At 43.7% G+C, this 19,914-nt stretch overlaps 1 protein-coding gene across 2 annotated transcripts in view; it reads left to right on the top strand.

Annotated features, from left to right (window-relative positions):
* The window catches only part of LOC126481353 (uncharacterized), a 68,028-nt gene extending 49,005 nt beyond the window's left edge, over positions 1-19,023 (top strand). For both annotated transcript variants that reach the window (XM_050105049.1, XM_050105050.1), the window contains exon 5: positions 18,524-19,023. In XM_050105049.1, the coding sequence (XP_049961006.1) occupies positions 18,524-18,751 (228 nt within the window). In that variant the 3' untranslated portion in view covers positions 18,752-19,023. The remainder of the gene's footprint in view (positions 1-18,523) is intronic.
* Positions 19,024-19,914: the final 891 nt, after the last annotated feature.

Raw genomic sequence — 19,914 nt, forward strand, 5'->3', positions numbered from 1 at the left:
TAACCCTGGGTTCGGTGTGGGGCGGCGGAGGGATGAAGTGGACTGCGGTTGTCGTGGGGTTGTGGACCACTGCGGCTGCGGTGGGGACGGAGCCTCTCCGTCGTTTCTAGGTCCCCTGTTACCATACAATATGCAACATTCTCTTGGCGGACACGCGTAATTAGATTTACATCTATTGTTTTTGTCTAATTAAGTACAAGGTGTGGGGTTCTGTCTGCTGCGAAGTTCTGCATCCAATACTCGGTAAGTAACACTGCGGAAATTTCTTTTTCCACGATGGCGTATCTAAATAGCTACTATTTGGGTTTTCGTATGGTGACAGAAAGGTGGAGCCGTGTTATGATTGTAGGCTGTGAAACTGCAGTGATGGAAAAAAAATCGTTGCCGGCCGCGGTGGTCTCGCGGTTCTAGGCGCGCAGTCCGGAACCGCGCGACTGCTACGGTCGCAGGTTCGAATCCTGCCTCGGGCATGGATGTGCGTGATGTCCTTAGGTTAGTTAGGTTTAAGTAGTTCTAAGTTCTAGGGGACTGATGACCACAACTGTTAAGTCCCATAGTGCTCAGAGCCATTTTTTTTAACCATTTTGAAAAAATCGCAACACCAAAAAAATCTTTATAGTAATGACATTTCAGGAAGACATTTGTCTGGATAACATATTTAAGTGATTAACTTTGAAAGATCGCAGGTTAATGTACGCACGAGATAAGCCATTGTATATCTGAAACGCTGGTGCTTTGAGAACCGATGTAACCACCACAATGTTGAATGCAAGGATGCAAGCGTGAACGCATTGTGTTGTACAAATGCCGGATGTCAATTTGCGGGATGGAATTCCATGCCTGTTGCACTTGCTTGGTCGAACAGGTACACTTAATGCCGTTTTTGGATGACGCTGGAGTTGTCGTCCGATGATGTCCCATTTGTGCTCGATTGGAGACAGTTCTGATGATCGAGCAGGCCAGGGAATGTGTCGACGCTCTATAGAGGATTTTGGGCTACAAAGGCGGTATGTGGACGAGTATTATTATACTGTTGGAATTTTGAAATACCCCCCCTCCCACCACACACACCCGCCCCTTGAATTCTGTTCATGAATGGCAGCTCAACAGGTTGACAAGTCTAATCAACAGATTTACTTACAGACTTGCAGTCAGGCTGCGTGAGACAACCTCGAGGTGGTCCTGCTGCCATACGAAATTACAAACCAGACCACAACTCGAGGAGTGGGTCCAATACTTCTAGCGCGCAGAAAGGTTGGTTTCATCCCCTCAGCTGGCCTCCTTCTAACAAACACATGACCATTACTAGTATCAAAGCAACACCAGTTTTCATCAGAACACACTTAGACCTCCACCAGGCACTACAATGAAGTTTCGCTTGACACCACTGAAGTCGCAAATGGTTGTAGTTTGGGGTCTATCGTAGGCATGTTACATTCCGTCTGGTTCGGAGCTGTTTTGGAAGTAATCTATTTGTAACAGTTCGTTGTGCCAATGTGGTGCGAAATGCTGCTCAAATTGCTGCTGCAGATGCAGTACGATGCGCCAGAGCCATACGCCGAACACGATGGTCTTCCCTCTCGGTAGTGACACGTGACCGTCTGGAGCCCTGTCTTCATGCGACCATACATTCCAGTGACCACCGCTGCCAGCAATCATGTACAGTGGCTACATTTCTGCCAAGCCATTCTGCAATATCGCAAAAGGATCATCCCGGTTCTCGTAGCCCTATTACACGACCTCGTTGTAACTTAGCGTGATGATGACAATGGCGTCTTCGTCGCCTTAAAGACATTCTTGACTGACATAAACTCACCATGTCCAGCTCAAAGGTAACTGACGCTCAAGCCTTTATAGCGTGTATTTAAAGCAAACCTGATTTGCATCCTCATAGTGGAGCTTCTAGGGCCGCTCTTATGCGAATGGCGCGAAATCTGAATAGATATCTTTCAGAGGTAGAAACACGCCTACCAACTTTCTTCTACGTCGCACAATTCCTTTTTGGATTTGCGATTTTTCTTTCCGTCAGCTGATTTCGGAAGGCCAAATTTAGTTTCTCGGCCTTTTCTCTGTCATCTTTCGTTTCGGTGACGATATGGTCACTGAGCGACAGAATATATTATTTCGTTTCGCTTACTAACCTTACTTAAGACAAACACTTATTAGGATTCTTAGCGTTGACAAAATTTTTCTTTAAATTCATTTAACGCTTTTCGTCAACCTAGCATTTGACTTCGTATATATTCGTGATGATGCTATCTTTGGTTTTGTAGCAAATTTCTAACAGGGCCATTGAACAACGGTTGGCCTTTCTCTTTCCTCACGAGCTTCGTTGACGTACACTAGGCAAAGGTGTATTGTACAATACTTTTGAATTTTCTCTATTTGTGATTTACATTTCCGTTCTCTGAGATGAATATTTGACGCTGACGATGCAAAAATCTCCAGTTAGTTTTCAGTCATTTTTGCAAAGCAAAAATAATCTCCTACTTTCCTCAGTATGACATACAACACCTATAGTCATTGATGTTGTGACATTCTTGTGACCGCTAGTGTCCTGATCCGAAAATTTCAGTTCTGAAAAAAATGGCTCTGAGCACTATGGGACTCAACTGCTGAGGTCATAAGTCCCCTAGAACTTAGAACTACTTAAACCTAACTAACCTAAGGACAACACACACATATATGCCCGAGGCAGGATTCGAACCTGCGACCGTAGCGGTCGCGCGGTTCCAGACTGTAGCGCCAGAACCGCTCGGCCACCAGCGGCCGGCTTTCAGTTCTGATTGTTACTGGGAGATGTAAGTCCTCACGAGACCGCGGGGTAGCCGAGAGGTCTCGGGCGTCTTTCCACGGTTCGCGCGGCTGCCCCCGTCGGAGGTTAGAGTCCTCCCTCGGGCATGGGGGTTTGTGTTGTTCTTAGCGTAAGTTAGTTTAAGTTAGATCTTAATCTAGTGTGTAAGCAAATGTTCAAATGTTCAAATGTGTATGAAATGTTATGGGACTTAACTGCTAAGGTCATCAGTCCCTAAGCTTACACACTACTTAACCTGAATTATCCTAAGGACAAACACACACACCCATGCCCGAGGGAGGACTCGAACCTTCGCCGGGACCAGCAGTAAGCCTAGGCGCCGATGACCTCAGCAGTTTGGTCCCTTAGGAGCTTACCACTGCCACCACCTCACGAGTCGGTTCCTTAACGATCTGCTAGAAGTAATATTCAGGCAACAATTTCGGAACAATCTGTGACGAATGCCTGTCTCTGGCACCAGTTTAAATCGTATGACTCTACCTATAACCGAAGTCTCTGCATTAGCATAGTAAAGAAAATTACTCACGACATTCCTCGCGTTTTCTCCGAAAATTCCGTGAGACTCCGCCAAAAAGCAGAATGTTCGAATTTAAGTTTTAGAAATTTTCATTCCTAGTAATATTGTTTACAAAGGGAATCTACTACTCATTACACTTAGCGAGACTTGCGTGTGTTAAATGTCAAACTTCCCTGGAGTCTCATTGGGAGAGCGCACGTGACACTCTTGATGACATTTCGTTCATAGTACGTTCACGTTAAGGTTGGCAACCCTCTGGTACTGTCTGAGAGCGACTGACCATGTTCCGACACCAAGTACAACGCTAACGTAGGAAAGACAGATGCCAGACTGAGAGCGGCGCGGGGTAGCCGCTCGGTCTAGGGCGCCTTGTCACGGTCGCCGTGGCTTCACCCGTTGGAGGTTCGAGTCCTCCCTCGTTCATGGGTGTGTGTGTTGTCCTTAGCGTAAGTTAGTCTAAGTTAGATTGAGTAGTGCGTAAGCTTAGGGACCGATGACTTCATCAGTTTGGTCCCATTAGACTTTGCCACAAATTTTCAAATTTTTCCAGACTGAGATTCGTAAAAAGTAATCCACCCACAAAGGAGATAGCGTTCAATACTACCGTTCGGTCGTTACTTGACCATTGCTTCTCACATTGGGATCCTTACGAAGCATGATTTACAAAAGATATAAAGAAGAATGAAAGATGAGCAACCCTTTTCGTCGCGCCTTCGCGTAACGGTGTTTTTTGCAGTTGAAATTCCGAGAGCGAACATTCCTATAACAGTTTTTACTACGTAGACTATATCTCGCGAAAATATCTTGAAAGTGAGATCAGAGAGACCCGAGGTCACACCGAGGCTTATCAGAAATCGTTCTTCCAGTGAACTACTCGTGACTGGAGTGAGGCATGGAGTAAATGTGAGTGGTGCAAGAAATACACTCCGCTATACATAGTAAGCCTGCTTCCAGCTTATAGATGAAGATGTAGTACAAGTAGACAGCAGTGGCCCTGCAGTTCCAGTTTCCACTTCTGCTGACACTACTTAAAATGACCCATTTGTCCTGCGTGAAAATGGAAGAAAATTCAAATTTTGTTCAGAAATTTGCAAAATTATGCCCAGTCTAAAAGACTGGAATTTGGAAACAGTTTTATGTGAAAATTACACACGAGTTACGTGGTATTTGTACAAAGTAAAAATAAGGAGGGAATTCAAAATAAATTGTTTACGCTAACTTAAATTGCGGTAGGTTGGCGCTTCAGTCGCACTAAGGTGGTCACAAAGTGGAGGTATAAATCATTTTCCGTCTTCCGTGGGACCCCCCTTGGAGTTGTCAGTTACGTAGAAAATATCATTGCTATGTTTCAACTCGGCTTCATGGCGTTAACACACGTTTCATTGAGGTCGTCGAACTTCAGAAAAACAGTAATTTTAGCAGAAGAAAATGGCAGGTTTTCCTTCCTAAAATGGAAACAGTTATTCTTAGAAACTTGATTGACATACATTTGAAAGGAAATTTTACCTTTGAATTTTATTCATTTCCCGTTTTTGCTAAAACATATAGATTTCGTAACTTCTAGTAGTATTCATTTCATATCTCAAAACTGCAGCAGAACTATTTTTTTAATATTTTATGTTTATTGGTTTGTATTATTTTCAATAAAAGACTAAATCTTTGAAATTTGTATTTAACTTTTTTACCTGCATGTGAATTGCAGGTTTTCAAACAGTGAAGTACGTTTAGTGGATTTTTTCCGTGAGGTTTAAACGAAGATGGCCAGTTTCGGCTTCCGCCATCATCGACGAGTGTGAGTAGGATGCAAAACGTCCGTTAGTGCTTGCACCAAAGAACAACTTCCTCAGATGAATTTTCACATATGTAGAAGGCTGGTGAGGGCGTCACATCCTCTCACTGTCACACAGCCGAGGACGAACCTGCGAAAAACAAAGATTTATAAATATATATGGAAACAAGTTCAATTCTCACATAAAGAAAGGGTTATTAGTTCTGCACCACGCAACTCTTTCCGTCGACACCTATGTGTCACCCGAAGAGCAGGACGAACGAGGACGTGGGCATCAGGAATCTCCAGCAAGCAGCCACCACCAACAGATAGCTGCAACGTCCAAACCCGCAATTTTCTGGCTAATGCTCTCACCAACTGAACTGTGCAGGTACCTACGATGTCACTGTTGGAAACCCGAATAGAAGTGACGGGCGCTCTAGCTGCTGACGCGCAGGGTCCATGGATTCATGAGATTATCTCCATACACGTACACGGCCATCCGCTCGATACAATTTGAAACGAGACTCGTCCGACGAGGCAACTTGCTTCAAGTCATCAACATTCCAGCGTCGGCGTTGACGGGCCCAGGCGAGGCACAAAGCTTTGTGTCATGCAGCCATCAAGGCTACACGAATGGGCCCTCGGCTCCGAGAGCCCATATTGATGATCTTTCGATGAATAGTTCGCACGCTGACACTTGTTGATGGCCCAGCATTGAAACCTGCAGCAATTTGCAGAAGGGTTGCACTTCTGTCACGATGAACGAGTCTCTTCAGTCGTCGTTGGTCCCGTTCTTGCAAGATCTTTCTCCGGCCGCAATAATGTCGGAGCTCTGATGTTTTACCGCATTCCTGATATTCACGGTTCACTCGTGAAATGGTCGTGCGAGAAAGTCCGCACTTCATCTCTAACTGTGAGATTCAGTGTCCCATCACTCGTATGCCGACTATAACACCACGTTTAAACTCACTTAAAAGTTGATAACCTGCCATTGTAGCAGCAGTAATCGATCTAACAGCTGCACCGGACACTAGTCTTAGATAGGCGTTGCCGACGGGCAGCGCTATATTCTGCCTGTTTACATATCTCTGTATGAATATGCATGCCTATACCAGTTTCTTTGGCGCTTCAGTATATTATGTAACACAGAGATTTAGGAAACAGTTTTTAAATTGTGAGACATTTCCAGGAGTAGATGTTGACTCTGACCACAAAGTATTGGTTATAAACTGCAGATTAAAACTGAAGAAATTGCAAAAAGGTGCCGGCCAGGGTGGCCGAGCGGTTCTAGGCGCTACAGTCTGGAACCGCAAGACCACTACGGTCGCAGGTTCGAATCCTGCCTCGGGCATGGATGTGTGTGATGTCCTTAGGTTAGTTAGGTTTAAGTAGTTCTAAGTTCTAGGGGACTGATGACCTCAGAAGTTACGTCCCATAGTGCTCAGAGCCATTTGAACCATTTTTTTGCAAGAAGGTAGAAGATTAAGCAGATGGAACCTGCGTAAGTTCGAAGAACGAGAGATTGTTGGGAGTATCAGAAAGAGTATTGGGAACTAATGACTAGAACAGGAGGCATGAATACAGTAGAAGATGAATAGTTAGTTCTGAAAGAAGAAGTAGTGGAGACAACGGAGGATCAAATAGGTAAAAAAAGAAGGCCTAGCAGAAATCCTTGCATGTCGCAGGAGATATGGAATTTAACTGATGAAAGGAGACAATATAAAAATGCAGCAAGTAAAACAGGCAGAAGGGAATGCAAATGTCTAAAAAAATGACACTAACAGGAAGTGCAAAAAGGCTAAAAAGAAATGGCTAGAGGACGAAAGTAGGGATCTAGTAGCATATTTCACTAGAGGAAATATAGATACAACTTACTGGAAAATTAGCGTTTGGAGAAAAGGAAAGCAACTGTATGAATATCAAGTGCTTATATGGAAACCTAGTTCTAAGCAAAGAAGGGAAAGCAGAAAGGTGGAAGCAGTATATAGAAGGTCTATACAGGGGCGATGTTCTTGAGGACAATATTATGGAAATGGAAGAGGAGGTAGATGAAGATGAAATGGAGATATGATACTGCGTGAAGAGTTTGGCAGAGCACTGAAAAACCTAAGTCGAAACAAGGCCCCGGGAGCAGACAATATTCCATTATAACTACTGATAGCCTTGGGAGAGCCAGCCCTGACGAAACTCTACCATCTGGTGAGCAAGATGTATGAGACAGGTGAAATACCCTCAGACTTCAAGAAGAATATAATAATTACAATCCCAAAGAAAGCAGGCGTTGACAGGTGTGAAAATTAGCGAACTAGCACTTTAATAAGTCACAGTTGCAAAATACTAACAAGAATTCTTTACAGACGAATGGAAAAACTGATAGAAGCCAACCTTGGGTAAGATCAGTTTGGATTCCATAGAAATGTTGGAACATGTGAGGCAATACTAACCCTACGACTTATCTTAGAAAATATATTAAGGAAAGGTAAACCTACGTTTCTAGCATTTGTAGACTTAGAGAAAGCTTTTGACAATGTTGACTGGAATACTCTCTTTCAAATTCTGAAGGTGGCAGGGGTGAAATACAGGGAGTGAAAGGCTATTTACAATTTGTACAGAAACCAGATGGCAGTTATAAGAGTCGAGGTGCATGAAACGGGAGCAGTAGTTGGTAAGGGAGTGAGACAGGGTTGTAGCCCATCCCCGATGTTATTCAATCTGTATATTGAGCAAGCAGTAAAAGAAACAAAAGAAAAATCCGGAGAAGGAATTAAAATCCATGGCGAAGAAATAAAAACTTTGAGGTTCGCTGATGACATTGTAACTCTGTCAGAGGCAGCAAGGGACCTGGATGAGCAGTTGAACGGAATGGACAGCGTCTTGAAAGGAGGATATAAGATGGACATCAACAAAAGCAACACGAGGATAGTGAAATGTAGTCTAAATGAATCGGGTTATGCTGAGGGAATTAGATTAGGGAATGAGACACTCAAAGTAGTAAATGAGTTTTGCTATTTGGGGAGCAAAATAACTGATGAGGATCGAGGTAGAGCGGATATTAAATGTAGACTAGCAATGGCAAGGAAAGTGTTTCTGAAGAAGAGAAATTTGTTAACATCGAGTACAGATTTTAGTGTCAGGAAGTCGTTTCTGGAAGTATTTGTATGGAGTGTAGTCATGTATGGAAGTGAAACGTAAACGATAAATAGTTTAGACAAGAAGAGAATAGACGCTTTCGAAATGGGGTATTACAGAAGAATGCTGTAGATTAGATGGGTAGATTACGTAATTAATGAGGAGGTATTGAAGAGAATCGGGGAGAAGAGAAATTTGTGGCACAACTTGACTAGAAGAAGGGATCGGTTGGTAGGACATGTTCTGAGGCATCAAGGAATCACCAATTTAGTACTGGAGGGCAGCGTGGAGGGTAAAAATCGTGGAGGGAGACCAAGAGATGAATACACTAAGCAAGTTCAGAAGGATGTGGGTTGCAGTAAGTACTGGGAGATGAAGACGTTTGCACAGGATAGAGTAGCATGGAGAGCTGTATCAAACCAGTCTCAGGACTGAAGATCACAACAACAACGACAACCAATTGTAAAGTCATTGTTGTAAAACACTAAAACGAATTCTTACTGACAAACATAAAAACTGTTGAAGTCGACCTAAGTGGACATCACTTTGGGTTCCGGGGAAAACTAAGAACACACGAGGTAATACTGCCCTTACAACTTGTCTTAGAATATGGGTAAAGGAAAGGCGTACCTACGTTTATAGAAATTGTAGATCTAAAGAAAGTTCTTGGAAATGTCAATGGGACGCAGTCTTTGAAATTCTGTAGGTAGTAGGGGAAAAATACAGTGAACAACTTGTACAGTACGAGACGGTGTTTATAAGTGTCGAGAGCCATGAAAGGGAAGCAGCGTGTGAGACGGGAGTGAGACAGGGTTATAGCCTAACCCTGATGTTATACAATCTGCACATTGAGCAGACAGTAAAGGAAACAAACAAAAAGCAGGAGTAGGGATTAGAGTTCAGAGCGAGGCCGTAAAAACGTTGAGGTTTGCCTGTTATATTGTAATTCTGTCACCGACAGTAAAGGCCTTGGAAGAGCAAATGAACGGAATGGACAGCGTCTTGAGAGGAGGATATAACAACAAAAGCAAAACAAGGAGAATCGAATGTGGTCGAATTAAATCACAAAAAATGGCTCTGAGCACTATGGGACTTAACATCTGTGGTCATCAGTCCGCTAGAACTTAGAACTACTTAAACCTAACTAACCTAGGGACATCACACACATCCATGCCCGAGGCAGGATTCGAACCTGCGACCGTAGCAAATTAAATCACATGATACCGGGTGTATTAAGTTAGGAGATGAGACACTAAAAGTGGTACATGAGTTTTGCTATTTGGGCAACAAAGTAACTGATGATGACCGAAATAGAGAGGATATAAAATTTAGACTGGTAATGGAAAGAAGAGCGTTTCTGAAGAAGAGAAATTTGTTGACATCGAATACGGATGTAAGTGTTAAGAAGTGTGTTTGGAAGGTATTTGTGTGGAGTGAGGCCATGTATGGAAGTGGAATACGGACGATAAACAGTTTAGACAAGAAGAGAATAGAGGCTTTGTAATCTGGTGCTACAGAATAATGATACAGATGAGATGGGTATGTCGCGTAACTAATGAGTAGCTACTGAATAGAATTGGAAAGTGGCACAGCTTAACTAAAAGAAGGGACTGGTTGACAGGACACATTCTGAGACATTAAGAATCATCAGTTCAGTACTGGAAGGAAGTATGGGGGGTAAAAATCGTAGAAGGAGACCAAGAGGTGAAGTGGCCGTGCGGTTAAAGGCGCTGCAGTCTGGAACCGCAAGACCGCTACGGTCGCAGGTTCGAATCCTGCCTCGGGCATGGATGTTTGTGATGTCCTTAGGTTAGTTAGGTTTAACTAGTTCTAAGTTCTAGGGGACTAATGACCTCAGCAGTTGAGTCCCATAGTGCTCAGAGCCATTTGAACCATTTGACCAAGAGGTGAATGCGGTAAACATATTCGGATGGATGTTGGTTGCAGTAGTTATTCGGAGATGAAGAGACTGGCACAATGTAGAGAAACATGGAGAACTGCATTGACCAATCTTCGGACTGACGACGACTACGACAACAACAACTACTACAACTACAACGTCGTGGGTGACGGGAAAGGCACGCTTGCAGCATTGCATGAGCAAATGTTTGTGTCTCTCTGAGTATGTTGGTACGTGTGTTGATGCAGGCAGCTTCCTTGTAATTTGGTGTTTAGAAAGAAGTTTTCAAATCGAGGTTGGTGGAAAGTCTTGCGTCTCTTTTCGGCTTTGGCAAATGAAAATCTCCTCCCAAGCATGAGAATCTCTGTTTTCCTGTGGTCGAGGAAAATAGGAGCCCACTCTGTGCCCTACCGAAGAACTACTGCAGAAGTTAATGAAGGCATATACCAAAGCGCTACACACATCTCCCATGTGTGATACCATGGCGCACCTCTCGCGGGTCTCCTTAGGGAAAGCTCACAGACTTGTGCATTTGAAACAAAGTCTGAGATCTGCTATCCACATTCTCAGTTTCAGAATCATCAATATCATCATCATGTAACTGATCGGCACTAGTCTGTCCAATCTCAGTGTAAGTGCAGCTGTTTACTCAAAGGAATATGTGTCATTGTGATAGGCTATTATTTGAGTGCTCTCTCTCTGGGAGCGATACGGGGAAATTTTAAGGTTCACCTATCCCAATATACACAACATAATTGCTAAACTTATACTGGAATAGGGATATTGTTGAAAACAGTATAGTTGGTATAAAAAATTGTGATCGAATAGCAAATACGAAACGAAGGTTGCTAATGGTAATCCATAAATACACTAATTTCGTATTTACTAAGATGGTATCTGTTCTTTCGGACATGTCCGAAAGAACAGATACCATCTTAGTAAATATATAGTTAAGGCTCACCGGCTACTTGACCATCTCTTCTTCTGTGCGAATGCATAAACAGTGCCCGAACTCTTACGGGAATCGGCAACGCGCCGCGAGTAATGAGTATAATGGGCGGGGGCACTACGAATGTAGTGCGGGACAATACGTTGAGAATGTGGGTTCAGCAGGAGGCGTGCCAGAGATAAATCCCTGCAGCCGTGCTATCCTCTGTGTCCTCGGTGGCTCAGATGGACAGCCGACACGGTAGCTGAGCGCGTTCGGTCAGAGGGTTTAGCTACCCTCTGTAATAAAAAACTGAGTTAATGGATCAACAACGAACTTGAACGAATGCCTTACGACGTCCGCCCCGAGCAGATGCAACGAACAAAAGTGAACATGCAAATATAAGTTGCTACCTCATATAAATTTGTCAGTTAAGTGACTGCCTCCATATGTATATATATTAGAGTTCACACGTTATTAGCAGTCAAATAACCATCAGTTGAAATGTTTCAAATACAGCACGTGGACAACACTACACCTTTTTATATGCATTTAAAATGTAAGAATTATAAAACCGGTTATGCAACTGTCTAAGGCTGATGCTAGAGATTTATTACATTACTGAGTTTTAACTACATTCAGGCGGTGATTTATTACCCCACGTGTAACTCTCTTGCTTACAATTCCGTTTCTATCGCAAAGGAACCAATCCGTTTTCGTATATATTTAGTACCGGCTGTGCTTTTGCACTACGCAGGCGCGTGCTAACCAGCGACCATTATTTCCGTAGGTACGTACCAGTCGGGGTCGAAATCTATTACACGAACTTATAATCTGGTTATCTTTATGGAAAAAGAGCGTTTCAGTAAGAGAATCAAGACGGTGCATCGACACCTTATAAAACAATTGAACATGACGTTGATAATGGAAATATCAAAGAAAGGAAAATAATTCATAAATTTTCTAGGGACTTGCATAGTGCAATGGACAAAGGTCTTTGCAAAAATTTTGAAAATGACAGTAAGGTTGACGAATCTGTAGTGCAGGTAAAAGTGGGGTCAAATCAGCCAAAAAGTCAAGGCATTACGGTGCCACAATATGTCCGCACCCTAAGGGACACAAAAACTACCAAACCATACTCTAAATGCCAAAAATACATGTGAAAAATTTGTTTCTTTCTGTAACGAAAAGTTGTATGTCTTGATTGCGAAGAATGAAAATAAGGCTTAGTTGATTCTTGCATACACCTTCTGTCATTTTCATTGAAACTCATTGTTTATTTTTTCTTGATAGTGTACTTAATTGACCATTTTTTGATCTCAGAACGTATTTCTCAACGAAGTTGAAGTGAGCTTTCTTTGCTTTCTAACGTAACTCCAAAAAAATTTTTTAAGAACCTGATGTTAATGTAAGAGCCTTAATTGTTTGTACGATCACGTTTTTCTATCTTCATAATGATTAATTTTTCATAAATAGAAGCTGTCCTTTTATTGATGATTTAATAGTTCAGAGAAAAATATAAGTAAATAAGATTCATATGGTTTTCGTTTTGGAGTTGGAACCTACCCCACGAAGTACTAAATAACAAGTACAGCTAAAAAGCTTAACTGCGATCTCATCCGCATCCACGTAGAGAGAAAACTTCTACAATCTGTCTTGTGAAGTAACCATGGTTCTTCTGCATACGGCGAATTTCCCCAGAGTCTTCCCTTTTGCGCAGGTGATCTAAACCTTCAGAGCGTAGTTCCTGGAGCATAGCAATTACTTAACGTCACGTTCCGACAGAGCACAAATCACACTCTAACAGTAGGTCAGTTTTCAGTTTCACACTTCACATGTTTCAGACGACAACAGGATACACGTTGACCGTAGCATAATTATGTGTAGCAATCAACCAATCACAAGTTTCCGTTCCACCAAAGTATTCCTCCTGTCAATGAATCTACAAGTGTCACTAATAAAATATTCTCGGGTTTCAAGCCGGCTTAGTTGGGTAACTGCTCACGAGCTTTCGGCAGAGATTTCCTCTGCCATCGTCAAGTGGTTGACAGTCGAGTGAATACCGCTGGAGTGCTTATGTGGCTGCGCCGCCACCAGTGACGTCACTGATGCCCAGTCCCGCACCACATACGGCAATGTTTTGGTGGTGCGCTCGCCACGCCAGCTTCAGCTCGCCAACCAGAGGACCCCAGGCACCACTCAGCTGCAGTCTACCGTCTTTATTGAGGGCGATGTCCGACATTTTGATCTCTATTGCTTAATTTACTACAGTATCTCAAAAGCCGTTGGTCCGCTTAATAATACAAGTATCGTCGAATGCAATTCGGTGTCCCTTTTCCAAGGCATGCTCCACTACAGCCGATTTCTCTGGATAGCGAATGCGGAAACACCTTCCATGTTCTTTGCGGTGCTGTTCAATAGTGCAGACAATCTGACCGACATAAAACTGCCACACCCTCAAGATATATTCCAGATGTTCCGAGGCCTACACTTCTTTCATGGGCTTCATTAGTTTCCGGAACTTTGCTGGGGGCCTGAAGACTGTCGTTTCCATTTTTCTTTAGAAGCAGGCTAATCTTCCCTGTTATTGAGCTACAAAACGGTAAAAACGTAATCTTCTTCATGTATTATTCGGAAGCCTTCTGTTTTTGCTGCTTAGATGAAACTGCTTGCGCAATTTGTCTGTTGTTGTAACCGTTTTCCTTGAAAACTTTAAGTAAGTGGATTAGTTCCAGCGGCAGCTATTGGCGTCTGAGACAGCTTCAGCTCGATGTACCATGTTCATCAGAACATTTATGTGCTGGGTGGTGGTAGCTGGTGGCGTGTATGTGGGCTCCCGGTGAACACTGTGACCGAGACCCCTACTGGGTTTACGGTGGACAGGAACGTGCAGGGAATACAAAGTTACAACAACAGACTGTTATACAACAACAGACAAACTTCGAATGCATTTCTATCAAAGCCGCAAAAGCAGAAGGCCTACGAAGAGGACACGTTTTTTGGCTCAAAACAGGAAAGGTGAGCTGGCTCCTGAAGAAACACAAAATCGACACAATCTTCAGGCCCCCAGCAAAGAGCCGGCATCTAATGAGGCCTACCAAAGACGATGTAGGGCTCACAACGCCTGGAATAGATAAAATACCGTGTGGATGTGGCCGTTTTATGCCGATCAGGCTGTGCGCGCTATTGAACAACACATAGAACATGAAAGATGTTTCCACCTACGCTGTCCAAAAAAATTGGCTATAGTGGAGCATACACTGGAAAACGGACACCACATTTCATTCGACGATAATTCTATTAGTAAATGGACCAACGGCTTCTGAGACAGCGTAATAAATTAAGAAATATAGATCAAAATATCGGACACCACCCTCAATAAAGACGGTGGATTGTAACTCAGTCGGGCCCAGGGTCCTGTGATTGGTGAGTTGAAACGGGCGCGGCGGTCCCGCTACCAAAACATTGTCGTATATGGTGCGGGACTGGGCATCAGTGACGTCACTGGTGGCGACGTGGCCAAGCACTGCGCGGCATTCACACAGCTGTCAACCACTTGACGATGACAGAGGAGATCTCTGCCGAAAGCTCGTAGGCAGTTACCATTTGACACGGCTTGAAACTTGGGAACATTTTGTTAATGGATGTCGCAGAGAGAGCATCACAATGATAGCAAAAATACACTCCTGGAAATTGAAATAAGAACACCGTGAATTCATTGTCCCAGGAAGGGGAAACTTTATTGACACATTCCTGGGGTCAGATACATCACATGATCACACTGACAGAACCACAGGCACATAGACACAGGCAACAGAGCATGCACAATGTCGGCACTAGTACAGTGTATATCCACCTTTCGCAGCAATGCAGGCTGCTATTCTCCCATGGAGACGATCGTAGAGATGCTGGATGTAGTCGTGTGGAACGGCTTGCCATGCCATTTCCACCTGGCGCCTCAGTTGGACCAGCGTTCGTGCTGGACGTGCAGACCGCGTGAGACGACGCTTCATCCAGCCCCAACATGCTCAATGGGGGACAGATCCGGAGATCTTGCTGGCCAGGGTAGTTGACTTACATCTTCTAGAGCACGTTGGGTGGCACGGGATACATGCGGACGTGCATTGTTCTGTTGGAGCAGCAAGTTCCCTTGCCGGTCTAGGAATGGTAGAACGATGGGTTCGATGACGGTTTGGATGTACCGTGCACTATTCAGTGTCCCCTCGACGATCACCAGTGGTGTACGGCCAGTGTAGGAGATCGCTCCCCACACCATGATGCCGGGTGTTGGCCCTGTGTGCCTCGGTCGTATGCAGTCCTGATTGTGGCGCTCACCTGCACGGCGCCAAACACGCATACGACCATCATTGGCACCAAGGCAGAAGCGACTCTCATCGCTGAAGACGACACGTCTCCATTCGTCCCTCCATTCACGCCTGTCGCGACACCACTGGAGGCGGGCTGCACGATGTTGGGGCGTGAGCGGAAGACGGCCTAACGGTGCGCGGGACCGTAGCCCAGCTTCATGGAGACGGTTGCGAATGGTTCTCGCCGATACCCCAGGAGCAACAGTGTCCCTAATTTGCTGGGAAGTGGCGGTGCGGTCCCCTACGGCACTGCGTAGGATCCTACGGTCTTGGCGTGCATCCGTGCGTCGCTGCGGTCCGGTCCCAGGTCGACGGGCACGTGCACCTCCCGCCGACCACTGGCGACAACATCGATGTACTGTGGAGACCTCACGCCCCACGTGTTGAGCAATTCGGCGGTACGTCCATCCGGCCTCCCGCATGCCCACTATACGCCCTCGCTCACAGTCCGTCAACTGCACATACGGTTCACGTCCACGCTGTCGCGGCATGCTACCAGTGTTAAAGACTGCGATGGAGCTCCGTATGCCACGGCAAACTGGCTGACACTGACGGCGGCGGTGCACAAATGCTGCGCAGCTAGCGCCATTCGACGGCCAACACCGCGGTTCCTGGTGTGTCCGCTGTGCCGTGCGTGTGATCATTGCTTGTACAGACCTCTCGCAGTGTCCGGAGCAAGTATGGTGGGTCTGACACACCGGTGTCAATGTGTTCTTTTTTCCATTTCCAGGAGTGTATTATGACCAGCTACTTAATAACACGTTGGTCCACATTTGTTCTTGTGGTTGCAGTTGCTGTCTTTCGATCACGGGACCCCGGGTTCGATTCCCAGTCTCATTGAGGATTTTTTCCGGTCGGAATGGGGTGTGTGTGATGCTCTCAGTAACATTTCAGCATCTTCATCAACGCGCACTCACTGAAGACGCGTCAAATAAAGAAGCTTGCACCAAGCGGGCGAGCTCCCCAGAAGTAGATTCACGGCTAAATATGCCAGACGAACTTCTCTTTTACCGCATCTCGTGCCGCCAGTGCCACAAGTTGGCGTTGAATCTCGCGGAGGGCATTGGTCTTAATGTTTTGGCTCATGAGTGTGTCTGTTGCGTGTGTATGTGTGTGAGAGAGAGACAGAGAGAGAGAGAGAGATAGATAGAGAAAGAGAGACAGAGGGTATGGAAGGAAGAGAGAGGCTGGCAGAGAGAGAGAGAGAGAGACTGAGAGCAGTGGGGGTAGAGAGAGAGATTGACAATGGGAGACCAAGACGTTAGGATCACGGATTTACTACAAATTTTGTACACTTTTAGTAGTCGGTTAGGACAACATAACGTGCGAGTAGCAAGGCGTACTACTTTGGTGATTTCGAGAAAATAGCAAGAGAAGTCTTGTGCGTCAATGTTGTACCGGTGTGTTGCGACTCTTGAGTGCAAGATGGCGGCGGTCATATGGTTAACCTTGAAGTTGCGTAATCGGTGGATCGCTGGATTGAGTAGCACTTTTTTTTATTCACATTTTTTCATCACTAGTCATATTATTTCATACATATTACATTTCAAAGGTAATATGATGAAAATAAGCGTGTATTTGCAAGAACTTGAATTTCCAATGATATTTGGTTGTTTGCAAATTTTCTTATTACCAAAACAAATAGGCCTATTATATTTATAACTATCAACAAGTAAACGATCAAACGCATTACGTTTTTCTGAAAATTAAGCCTGGTATGATTTGCGAAGACCGTCTTACCTGTAATCGGGTAAGGTACCGAGAACTGCTTTGCAGCAAAATGCTTGGATCAGCGGATACAGGTTTCAGGGACGAGAGACAGACTTGGAGACCCCAAGTCAAACATCGATAAATAAAAGTGTAAATGACATCATACAATATGCCATAATATGCCATAATATGAGGTAACGTCGCACATGCTTTCAACATTACAAATTGCAGGATGATATTTTTCGTACAGAGAAGGCATTATTACATCGTACGAATGCAGTTTTAACGCACGCACAAGGAATCTTCGGAGTTTCCAAGGAAAATCAAACCTCATTAACATTTTGAAAAAATTTCTCTTTCTTCCGCCAATTTGGATGCAAATTATGCGTAGCGCAACATTTTATTGGTGCTGAAAATTTGCGATGTACGATTGGATGTATTTTTATTACACCTTCACGACAAGTAATTTGACGAAATAAATCTCGGGTGAACAGCCTGGTATGAGTGTGCATAGGACACAATATTTCGGCAATCGACCATGTTGCCATCATCAGGTGCGTTCATTGTCAATCAGATATGAAGAAATTTGAAGGTGCTTGAGATACAGTTTTTGGCTTGCCTATAGAAATAAAAGTCGCACAATATTTGTTATATTAATAATAACATTGAAAATTCAATAAAAGTTCGTGCAAATACACGTGTCTTTTCATCCTATTATAAATGGTTCAAATGGCTCTGAGCACTATGGGACTTAACTTCTAAGGTCATCAGGCCCCTATAACTTAGAACTACTTAAACCTAACTAACCTAAGGACATTACACACATTCGTGCCCGATGCAGGATTCGAATCTGCGACCGTAGCGGTCACGCGGTTCCAGACTGTAGCGCCCAGAACCGCACGGCCACCCCGGACGGCCATCATATTATATTTCAAATGTAGTATGTGCGAAATAATGTGAGTAGTGTCGAAAAAATTGTAACTTAGAGAAAAATATGACCGGGACTCGATCCAGGGATCGACCGATTACGGAATTTGAACGCTAACCACGTGACCGCCGCCAGTTAGTGCTCAGGTTCGCATCGTAGCGGTACATCACTGGCGCGCACAACTTCTCTTGCGATTTTCTCTAAATCGCTTAAGTAGTACGCCTTACTCCTTGCACATTTTTCCTGATGGGCTGTCAGAGGTGTACAAAATTCGAAGTTCATGCGTGATCCGAAAGTCGTAGCCTCCCCTTGTGAGAGAGAATTTCTGTAAGGTGAGATATGTAAATTTTGTTATATTTATTTGAGAAGCAGTTTATGATTCTACTACTTATAGCCTCATAAAAAGAAGCTCCTTCCAAGGAAATGGAATGAAATCTAACGCCACTTTTTTTTTCCAGAGATCGACATCGCAGCATCAAGATGCTTTCAGATTCAATAATCGAAACGAACTGACCTTGACCCCTTCGTCAAGGCCAGGAAATGGGATCTCTAGAAGCGAACCCAAAGTTCTAGGGAAGTCTGACGCTGATTCTACAAAGAAGTTCGGCATTCAAAATGCGAAAAAGTTTATTGTAGCAAAACATGGACATGATAAATCTTCTAGGGTCAGCCACAGGAAGATTTAGTCTTGAACTCTGGGCACTGGATTGCAACATGTAGTGATGTAGTCTTGAAGTATTATTCTTCTGTATGAACATAGAGCTCACTGTGACGTACTACGTTGCGTGACATATTTGCATAATTCAACAAATGAGTAGGTTTTGAGAACGTGCAGCAGACTGTAAACAAAAAATTTAAAAATCTGTTGTTACGTTATATGATTTGTTCCATAGATACATAGGACGAAGAATATGTCATGAAAAAAAGAATATGTAATACATATTTACAAAAAAACTGAGATTGCCAATGTTCCTTCAACAAATCCTGGGGGAAATGGCACTCGTGGCGGTGGAATTGATAAAATATCTGAAATATATTTTCATTTCAAGCGTAATAGCATACTTGTTTCAAACATATAAAAGTAATTAACAATGGAGTGCTTAAGGTAATTCTTTATTATATCCACACATCATTAAACTGAAAAAGCTTTTCAGCACTTATTTATAACATTTTTTTCTTTTTCTTTACGTTGGTCGCCTTACTGCACTGAAGATGAGCGGAAGTCGGATTTCACTTAATGACTACGGTATCTGACATTATGAACAGTATTTACACCACCTGGTTCAAATGAAATAACTTAATGTGAAACACGAAATCGCGCAGGGGTCCTGTAACAATGTGACAATGATGTAAACTTGAGGAGAACTATAGCACTGCTGACTAGGTGGCTAGAATAACTGGTCACCTGCTGTTCAGAAATGCTTATTTAATGATACGTTTGGTGCGCAGCCCATCATCAGAACATCAAAAACAAAAGTCTTCATATAAAGTGTAGAGTCCCATGTGTCAGCTACTCAACTTGAGGAGAATAAGTCTTCATGCTGTGTATGAAAACTTCTGGTTTTGATGTTCTGATTAGTCAGTAGCTTAGAATTTTTGAACAACTAGTGACCAATTAGTCTAGCGACCTGTTCAGCTGTGGCATAAGGCTCCTCAAGATCAAAAGAAATATTCATCAACAGAGTAGAAGGAGCTGCCCACCAATAAATCCTGTAGGTTCCTCTCATACTACGCTTCAGTTGCAGCTAATCTAATTATTCCTACTGGCACGTTATTGAAATTGTATGTTCCTGAATAAGGGTCACTTTGCTGAACCAGAGTAATTGACTTGAAATATTTATGTAGATCA

Source organism: Schistocerca serialis, chromosome 5 (genome assembly GCF_023864345.2).
Source record: "Schistocerca serialis cubense isolate TAMUIC-IGC-003099 chromosome 5, iqSchSeri2.2, whole genome shotgun sequence".
Taxonomy (NCBI): domain Eukaryota; kingdom Metazoa; phylum Arthropoda; class Insecta; order Orthoptera; family Acrididae; genus Schistocerca; species Schistocerca serialis.